The 9668-nt window shown below is 37.6% G+C and overlaps 1 protein-coding gene across 1 annotated transcript; it reads right to left on the bottom strand.

Moving 5' to 3' along the window:
• Positions 1 to 3869: 3869 nt before the first annotated feature.
• Positions 3870 to 7270, bottom strand: LOC112522377 (receptor-like kinase TMK4). Its single transcript, XM_025131471.1, has 2 exons — positions 5014 to 7270; positions 3870 to 4612 (listed from the first exon to the last, which is right to left on the bottom strand). The coding sequence occupies exons 1-2, from the start codon at positions 7268 to 7270 to the stop codon at positions 4098 to 4100; spliced, it is 2772 nt and encodes a 923-aa protein (XP_024987239.1). The 3' UTR covers positions 3870 to 4097.
• Between the last annotated feature and the right edge of the window lie 2398 nt (positions 7271 to 9668).

Below are 9668 nucleotides of genomic sequence, written 5' to 3'. Positions count from 1 at the left end.
ATATATATATATATATATATATATATATATATATATAGAGAGAGAGAGAGAGAGAGGGTGGGAGAATGAGGTGTAGAGAAAACCCTAAATAAATAAATAAACTAGAATTGAATGGTGGTTAGGACAATCTTTTTCAAATTTAAATACCTCACTCCATCCCCTATTATAAAAAATAAACAAATTTTTAGTGAAATAAATTAAATAAAAAAAATATCATATCTTTCTTGTTAATTAGACATTCATATTAATATACTTTTTTATTCACTTTTTCGTGATTTTTCGGTTTTTCATTCATTCAATTACTTAGGTTTAGAACTGGAAACGAGGGGTATATGTTTATAAAATTTGAAGATTCCCCATCTTCATCCCATTCTCGGTCAACTTCGAGGATTACTCGATCAAACAAGGTTTCGATATCGAATTCCCCGTCAAACGATGAAACTTTTTGAGATCACTGTCCATAACAAAAATCAGTATCATCAATTATAAAAGTAAATCAAATTGTGAAGAAAGTCACATAATTTTATTGCGTCAAATCCTCCTTGATTGGTGACACTTATCATGGGTTTTCGTTTTATATATACGCATTGGATTCTGATTTAAGCGAGAGTCGTTTGTAATTTGTTGTACATGTCATGTGCCCACTAATAAATTAAAATTAAAATTAACATTAAATATTTTTTAATATTTAAAAAAATAGCCGCTTAATGAGACATTTGTCGTGCTAAGCACACATTGATTGAAAAAGAAGAAAAACAGCTCGAAATGTAGAATTTTAATTTTGAGTAAATTACATATTTACCCCTTCGACTTATATGTAGAGTTAGTTTATAGCATTCTTTTCTACCAATAGATATTAATTTTGAATTATTCTTACTCTTGTCTTTTTTTCTTTCATAAATCAACCATAATTTAATTTAGAGTACATCACTAATATAAATATGAATATCGATGAATCATGATTGATATCCCCTGTGCATCTCATCCTGATATGCATCTAATGATGGAGATCCTTTCTCACCGGAACTCAACGTCTACTGTTAAGTGGATATTAGGGTTTTATTATTTTATGTTTCAATATGATGTATGTGTGATTTTTTATATATGTTTTTGTTTGGAAAAATGAAGACAATATTACATTTTGTAAAACCTTTTATACGGTTAAAAAACCCAAACCGCTCTTAACATGTGTATAACTTAGTGAAGTATAATCAAGACATCAATTGAATGGACCTGATTGTAATACAACTGTATAATTTAAACTACCAATACGGAAAAAAGGGTTTATAAGATTACATGCAAATTGATAATAAAAAGAGGACCAAATTTGTAACTTAGTATTTAATAAATTATAGAGTAAACTATGGATTTGGTCGTGGTATGTTGAAAATTATGGATTTGGCCCCTCTTGTAATGTCCGCCTATCGTCACAATACCTTTTTACCATTTTTCTCTATTTTAACATTCTTCGTCTTCTTCATTTTAACAATCAAGAACATCTTCAAAATCAAAATCAAAACCCTAAAATCTTTATAATTCTTGTTCTTCGTACACATGAAAAAACCCTAACCGGAAATAAAAACAATCAAGAATCTCATAATTCAAAATTAAAAAAGAAATCAAGAATTCTAGCTCAAAAAAATTAAGAACAATTCAAGAATCCTAACACAAAATCAAGAACAACTGAATGTTCAAAACCATTAACTCTGCTATTATGTTGCTTTTATTTCACGAAGCAAAACCAGTTATGTTGGTTCAGTTTCCACGATTTGACAAAGCAAAACGAGTCATGATGGTTCGATTTCATGAAGCAAAATGGAACCCTCTTGTTACCAATCAACCTTGTTGCAAAATCAAGCTACTTTTAGATCAGGGATTGGAGCAAATTTGGATTTGATTTCACGAAGCAAAATCACACTGTTTTATGGAGGTAAGTTGGTGGCCAAAGAATACGACAACTGAAGTTAAGGGGAGATAGATGGGAGGCCTTGAAAACCCAACTATTTGAGGGACTGTTCTTTGAAAACCCAGCAAACTAGGATGATTTCATGGATTTAGAATTGAGAGAGAGAGAGAGAGAGAGATGAAGATTGAGAGGAGGTAGGAGAGGGGCGTCGATGACGAAGCTGTGCAGCATCGACAAGACGAAGGTGTGGGGTGCCGTCGGAATATGGCATGAATTACGTGGATGTGTATGTGCGTGTATTAAAATTGTTAGAATTAAAAAAAGATGGTAAATTGACTTTGTACCCTTAGAGTTAACAAAGATGGTAGATGACCTTTAATGAAAAGGACCAAGTCCAAAACAAATTACATATATGAAGTCGTATTTTATAATAAATGAAAGATGAAGGACCAAATCAATAACATTTAACATACAAAAGGGACCAAATCCATAATTTACTCTTAATTCTAATTAAATACGACAGTAATGTCTCATTGATGTTCTTGGACAACGTGGTGGAGTGGTTACCCACGAACTTGGTATTTATATTTTTTTCTTAATTTTTTATATTAAATTATTAGATTTAATATGCAATAAATTATGGCCGAACATTTTATGCGGTATGAGAAATGAAATGGAATTAGTCAATCCCATATTAAAACCTTGTACCTATTTTTTGCTTCCTTAATTTATTTTTAAATAATCACATCCTTGACTTATTAGGATACTGAGGGGCAGTTTACTAAACACTTGTTACCGGATAAACTTTTTTATCGAATGAACATGAGAAGTGTCGAGAATCTTACCGGGTAAGAGCGATGAGAATGATGGAGAGTCTTACCCGGTAAGTGAGGATGACGACTCTTACCGAGGTAAATGCTTACCCAGTAAATTGTCGCATTCGATATGTTTTGATATACTAAAATCTTGCACATCAAAATAAATCATAGTGTTGACTCCTATTGATAAATACTTACTCGGCAAACAATTGAGTAAACGGGTCCCTAAATTATGCTGGTAATTCGGATATTCTTAGACCAGTAATCTTTTAGTGCTTTACAACTAACGAATTTGAGATCAAGATCGAGATTGGGACCATGCATGATTCTCTAATGTACAAGTGAGCAACGCATGGCGAAAGCTACTTTTTGGAAGTTGATCTCCAATTGCTTGTTAGAGAATAAAGATTCCATTACTAGAAAGAAAACCTTTTGCTTTTATTTTTTTTCTTCTTGGTGATCCAATAGCAAAGCAACAGTACAAGTGACCGAAGCGTAGCCCCCACTTAAATTGATTTATAAAAGGGAAATTAAGTTAAATACACATTTAAATTGGTCTCTTAGTCATTCTTCTCCTGCGTTTTTTCAAATGTCACTACGTTCCCAATATTTACATCTGTAATATTGCAGACCTGGGTTGAATCTGATAAGTTATTCTTTCTGTCTTTTAACCAGGTTGATAATATCACAGACATAATGACATTTAGGTAAACTCAAAAAAGAAATAACTAGCTGGCCTATTGCATGCAAAATCTCACTGTCTTGTACAGCCTGAACTGAAGGGAAGATCATTCAAACCCACTTGCCTCTTATTTAAATGGACCCAAAATCTATCACATTTTTAATGAATAATTTATACCTTATGGTAAATATTATTTCTAGGATCTGATCCTGCAGAGTAACGTACAACTTCCACTGCACAATGTACATCTTGATATAAAAAAACTCCTCAGATTTAGTCTTACCAAAAATGGTACTACTTCCAATGCACAATGAATATCTTACTCTCGATGCTCAATTCACATGTGAATATGGTCATTTATATTCTACGCTCGTTAGAGAGTACCGTCTTACATCCCACATGCCCACGCACAAAAAGAAGGAAGGAATAACTCGATTTGTGTAAACAAGATGGACTATTATACATTTCAAGAACAAGTTGTAATGCTTATGGTACAACTACTTAATGCAGTGTTTTAAGCGACCGTAAGATTACAAATTTGCCCATATTCCCAACACCAGATATGGTCATCATAATAACATACAAACAACTGTTTAATTTAAGCTTTTCGTGGCATAAAAAATGAATGAATTTCGAGAAAAATAATTGTAACCTGTGTATCGGATTTTCATCTTCTTTTTCTTGGTTCGATCTATCGACAATCCATCGAGTCAAACGAGTCGGCAAATCCCGAAGGTTTAGAGGGAATGCTCGATTGTGTTTGATTGAACGACATATCGAATGTTCTAGAAGTACCCTCATCGGCTTGCCATCTTTGAAGGGCTTGCGGAAGGCTCATATGGAGGTCGATTCCATAGCCGTCTTCTTCTTCAGGTCGAGAAGGTTTCCATTGCTCCACAAGTGGACCCAACACGTTAACTGCGTGACCCATGTCGGGTCTCTGAAAGGGCTCACGGGCCGTGCAATGGCCCGCAAGCTCGGCTACCTTTGAGATGCTATCGAGTGTTTCTTCGTCTTCGGTTTCGAGAGTTTGGTCGATAGCCTTTAACATGTTTTCCTTGGAGATAAGGACCCTGCGAAACCATGTGACCAAGTGACACCGCTCGTCGGACATTGTCTCATCGAGGGCTTTTCGGCCCGTTATCAACTCCATTAACACCACCCCAAATGCGTAAACATCCACCTTTGTGGTTACTCTTCCAGTAGCTGTTTCGATCAAGAAAAATCCCAAAAGTTCATCAGATTTCGGGCATTTTAGGTCCTTTCAACACCAAATATCACAAATTTTGATACAAAAAATGTGAAATTACATGACGTCAAATATGTCTAAATGTTCTATAGGACATAAATTTGTAATCACGTAATGTATTACGATAATTTGATAGAATGTTTAAGTTTTTTAGGACATTTTTGAAATAAAATGTCGTGTTATAAGACATTATATTTCAAATGCTTAAAAATATCAACTTATTGTAACACATTGGTTTGTTAAGATAAACATAACCTATAAGACAATTTATTAAGACATTTAGACATATTTAGCATCATATAAATCCTAATTTTGTTGTAGTGTCTTGAATCAGAAAACGTAAGAAAACGAGGCTTACCAGCATACTCGGGTGCAAGATAACCGAAGGTTCCAGCCAGTCGTGTCTCAACGGAATACTTCCCATCGGGAGCGTTCTTCACCAAACCGAAATCCGCAACTTTGGCTCGCATGTCGTCACCAAGAAGGATGTTCAACGGCTTTAAGTCTCGATGAATGAAGCTTTGTTGTGCCAAACTATGCAAATACTCGACCCCTCGTGCCACATCCAAAGCAATCGATACCCTTTGTTTCCAACTAAGAGAAGGCGTCTTATGTTCGCTCCATTCGAACAAATGTTGACTTAAGGTTCCTTGTGGCATGTACTCGTAGACCAAAAGCCGCTCGTTGTCATTGATACAGTAGCCGAGAAGTGCCACCAGATGCCGGTGTCGGACTTTCGTGAGGACTGCAATCTCGGCTTGGAACTCGTTCAAGCCTTTGGTGCCCATGACGCCCGATTCCATCCGCTTGACCGCGATCTTGGTTCCATCGTGTAATTCGCCTTTGTACACGACTCCAAATCCACCTCTCCCCAACACGTTGTCGGCACTAAAGTTGTCAGTCACTTGTCGAAGAACTTGAATCGAGATCACGACATTTCCTCCTTCAAATACGTGCATTTCGCTATGATCACCGCTGCTTTGAGACTGTAACTCGCTAAAACCGCCACCGTAACCATTCGAACTACTTCCCACCACGCTGGCTTTCATCAATTCTTTACCAATTTCGGGATTCTCGACCCGGCCGAACTTCTGGTGTCGCTTCTTTGCACAACACTTGTAAAACACAAATAAGACGATTCCGACAAAAATAAGAACACCAAGAACAATACCGGCAACCATACCTGCAGAAACCGGCGACCCTTTTGACTTCCCAGGCGGGTTTCCACCGGGATTGGGGGAATTGGGTCCAGACCCAGGTGGACCGTTGGATCCGCTAGGAATGTTTTGACCTAATAGCGGGTTACCATCGTGTGAAAACTTCACAGTTTTGAAATCTGGTATTGGACCAGAGAGATTATTGTTGGATACATCAAAGAGTTGAAGATCGTGCAAAGATGTCAAGATTGGAGGAATAGAACCCACGAGATTGTTTTCATTCAGAGATAAACTCCTTAAAGAAGACAAATTTGCAAACGCCGGCGAAATGGTGCCGGAAAATTTCCGCTTAGCAAAGTTCACGGCGGTCACATTCTTCCCAGAAGAATCACAACTAACAAAGGTCCATCCTTTGCAAGCATCGTTACCTTGCCAAGATTCAGCCAAAGACATCGGATACCCAATTGCTCCGGCGACCTCAAGGAGTGCCGTCACCTGGGGATCACAAGGTCCCGGCGTAGGTAAACAGAAACTATTAGAACTAATATCAGCTTCAACACCACTTTGAAACACAGGCAATGCACCCTGTAACTTGTTATTTCGTAACGTGATGTTTGCTAATTTAGGGAGAGACATCAGAGATGGAGGAACCATTCCGGTGAACTGATTATCCCGGAGTTGCAAGTCGAACAAATTAGTGCATTTTGAAAGATCCGGGATAGCTCCGGTGAAAGCATTAGCTTGCAACCATACTTGAGAGAGTTGTGTCATAGAAGAAAGAACATCAAGCGTACCAGAAAGCCCAGTGTCCTGATTGTTGAGCCAAAGATTTTGAATTTCTGACCCACCAAAACTCTTTGGTAGGTTTCCGGTGAGATTGTTGTAAGACAACCGGAGATTCTGCAAACTAAAGAAGCTATCAAAGATATCGGGGATCGAACCCATTATGTTGGCGTTACTCGCCTGAAAAGTCTGCAAATTGGTGCTCTCTGTGAGATCACTGGGAAGAACCCATGGAGACAGATCTGAGTTGTCGGAGATGGTAAAGCTCTGTAGATTAGTAAGACCCAGAAAGAACTCCGGCGGGATAGAGGTGAAATTATTACTGTCAAGGAACACTTGTTCGAGGGAAGTTAGGTTTGCCAAGGTGGGTAAGGCGCCGGAGAGAGAGTTGCGTTGGAGGAAGAGGGTCTTGAGCTGAGAGAGCTGGTTTAGATCGGAAGGGAGGTTTCCGGTAAGGGATTTCGTAGCAAGATTAATGCCGGTGACACGTTTGTTGTCACATACAATTCCATCCCACACACAGAAGTCATCGCCTTTCCAGGAGGATGGGGAAGGAGAGAGGGAGGTACGGAGCTCAAACATGACGGAGGCATCATCGGCGACGGAGAAAGAGAGGAGGAGGAAAGAAATGAAGAGACGGTGGCGGTGGTGGTGGTTGGCATCGCCATGTGCCATTGTCGTTTAAGAGTGGAAGCCTTGAAGTTATGAGTGGGGGTGAAGAGACCATATAAGGAGAAAGACAGATGGGTTTCTTTAATTCTTGTCGAAGACCAACGCCGTGGATACCGCGTTGTTTTAGTTTTCACCGTTTACCTGCGCTGCAATTGGTTTCTTTTTTTCATGATTCACCTTCAACTATTACTCATTCTTCATATTTGGTCCCTCTACAATTTCTTCTAAAACAAATCCATACCCTCATCTACATATGGCCACACACCGGTCCTAAAAAATATCTGGTATTGACCCATTTTTAATAAGTTCATGATTGGTTTGTCTTATAAAAGTTTGGACCGACTAGGGACTGAAAATCCGGTCTAGTCCAATCTTATGACGTGATGGTATTATCTAGAACTGGTCCGATTCAATATAGTATTTTTCCCTATTTCTACACCATCAGGAGATGCATAAATGGGACGGGGACCGAGGAACGACCTAGTTACACTAAAACCATGCCTAAATCCACTCCAATTTTAGAAAGATGGTTCTCGTGATATTTTTGGGAGAAGTTCGGTTAAAAGTGATCCTCATTAACTCCAAATAAACCCTGGTTTTAAGGCGGGTCAAAGTTCGGTCGAACTTGATTTTCTTTGTAAATTGAAGGACCATAAAATTCAGTGACCAACTCCTCTTTTACTCCTAACAGCTAATTTTTTGTCTTTTTATATTTTTTTTACATTCTTACTTTTGAACCCCTAACATTAGTCGGTGTAAAGAGTGTTATTGGAAATTTGGAATGTGATTTAAAAAAAAATATTATGGTTAGGATGCATCATGATGGTTCGGTTCTATAGTTATTTTAACATTTTTATAAATCAACTCAATTACGGTAGTTTATAAGATATCAATTCAACTCAACATATTCAAAAGTATAAACCAACCCAACCATCAAGGATAAAAGTAGGATGGGTTAGGTTGTAATGTGCAAAAACTTCTACCAATTTTCTTACTATGATAAATAGGCATGGCAACGGGGCGGGAATAGGGCGGGTTTTGTAATCCCCGGCCCCGGTCCCCGGTACGGGGATTATCATCCCGTCCCCGGTCAAATCTCTAGCAATCCTCGGCCAAAACCCGATAAATCCCATAAATAATATCTTTTAGGTTGATTCTACAGGGGATCCCCATCCCCTGTTTGAGTAACATCCCCCATCCCCGGTTTGAGTCTACCGGGGATCCCCGGGACCCATTTTAGCGGGAAATCCCCGTTCGGGTCGGGTGAACCAGGTTCCCCACCGGGTTGGGGCAAATCACCATCCCTAATGATAAACATAAATTTTCCACAATCTATATTATATTATAAAAACTGTGTACACACAATCCAATATAAATTAAAAAGTTTAAATACTTGTTAATTTGTAAAGTAAAAACATTAAAACCTTAAACATATTTATCGCATCCATCGATGAATGTTACACCATAAACTACGTATGCACAATCTAATATAAATTTAATGTTTATTTGATTGTTACTTGTAAAGTAAGTACATGAAAGAAGCTTAAACATATTTACCTCATCCATCGATGAGTACTGTTGCAGCATACACTGTGTACGCACAATCCAATATAAATTAAAAAGTTTAAGTACTTGTTAACTTGTAAAGTAAAGAAATTAAAACCTTAAAAATATTTACCACATCCATCGGTGAGTATTGTTGCACCATAAACTGCATACGTACAATCCAATATAAATTTAATGTTTATTTAATTATTACTTGTAAAGTACAAAGATCAAAAAGCTTTAAAATACTTACATCATCACCTTACATCGTTTTCATATTTATTAAGTCTCGCGTCGAGAAGCCAATATTTTTCGTTCATAAGGTCTGTAAATGACACAAACTTTTGATTGACCCCAACACTGAATTGGTTGAATTCAACACATCATTGGGGGATGTCGGTATATGCCACAGATGAATGACGTTGTTGTAGCTCATATCGTGGTCTATGAGAAGTGTGCGCTGCAAATGATTGACACGCTTCAGATGGTTGGACGTCATCGTCATCATCTGATTCGTGACCGATGCCATGATCTGGGTCCGATTGTCCATAATGATTATTTGACCAAAAATCCCTGTATTTGATCCACCATTGGGTCGACTCCTCGTCATCAATGAGATCAGAGGGCAAAACGCATTCTAAAAATATATAAATCAATACACTGTTTTTTTTAACATAAATATCATAACTAAAACTGGTAAATCTTCAATCTATAATAATGAAACCAGATTTTGTCAAAATTTGTGAACAAGCAACACCCTTCCCATTTTATAATGTTTCTTCATTTCCATCCAATAGCCCTCAACATTGACGGATTATAACGAATTTTTTTTCCCCGATAAAATGTCTCTAAAATC

Source organism: Cynara cardunculus (assembly GCF_001531365.2).
Source record: "Cynara cardunculus var. scolymus isolate 2C chromosome LG 1, CcrdV1, whole genome shotgun sequence".
In the NCBI taxonomy this organism is placed as follows: domain Eukaryota; kingdom Viridiplantae; phylum Streptophyta; class Magnoliopsida; order Asterales; family Asteraceae; genus Cynara; species Cynara cardunculus.
The sequence above is the reverse complement of the archived record's forward strand: the minus strand, read 5'-3'. Positions and strand labels throughout refer to the sequence as shown.

What these genes read in the sequence shown, in the direction of transcription:
- LOC112522377 (XM_025131471.1), bottom strand. Translation starts at nt 7,270, where the DNA reads ATGGCACATGGCGATGCCAACCACCACCACCGCCACCGTCTCTTCATT. An exon ending in TCTTGCACCCGAGTATGCTG is followed by an intron (nt 4,613 to 5,013) that starts GTAAGCCTCGTT and finishes TGATCGAAACAG; the next exon opens with CTACTGGAAGAGTAACCACA.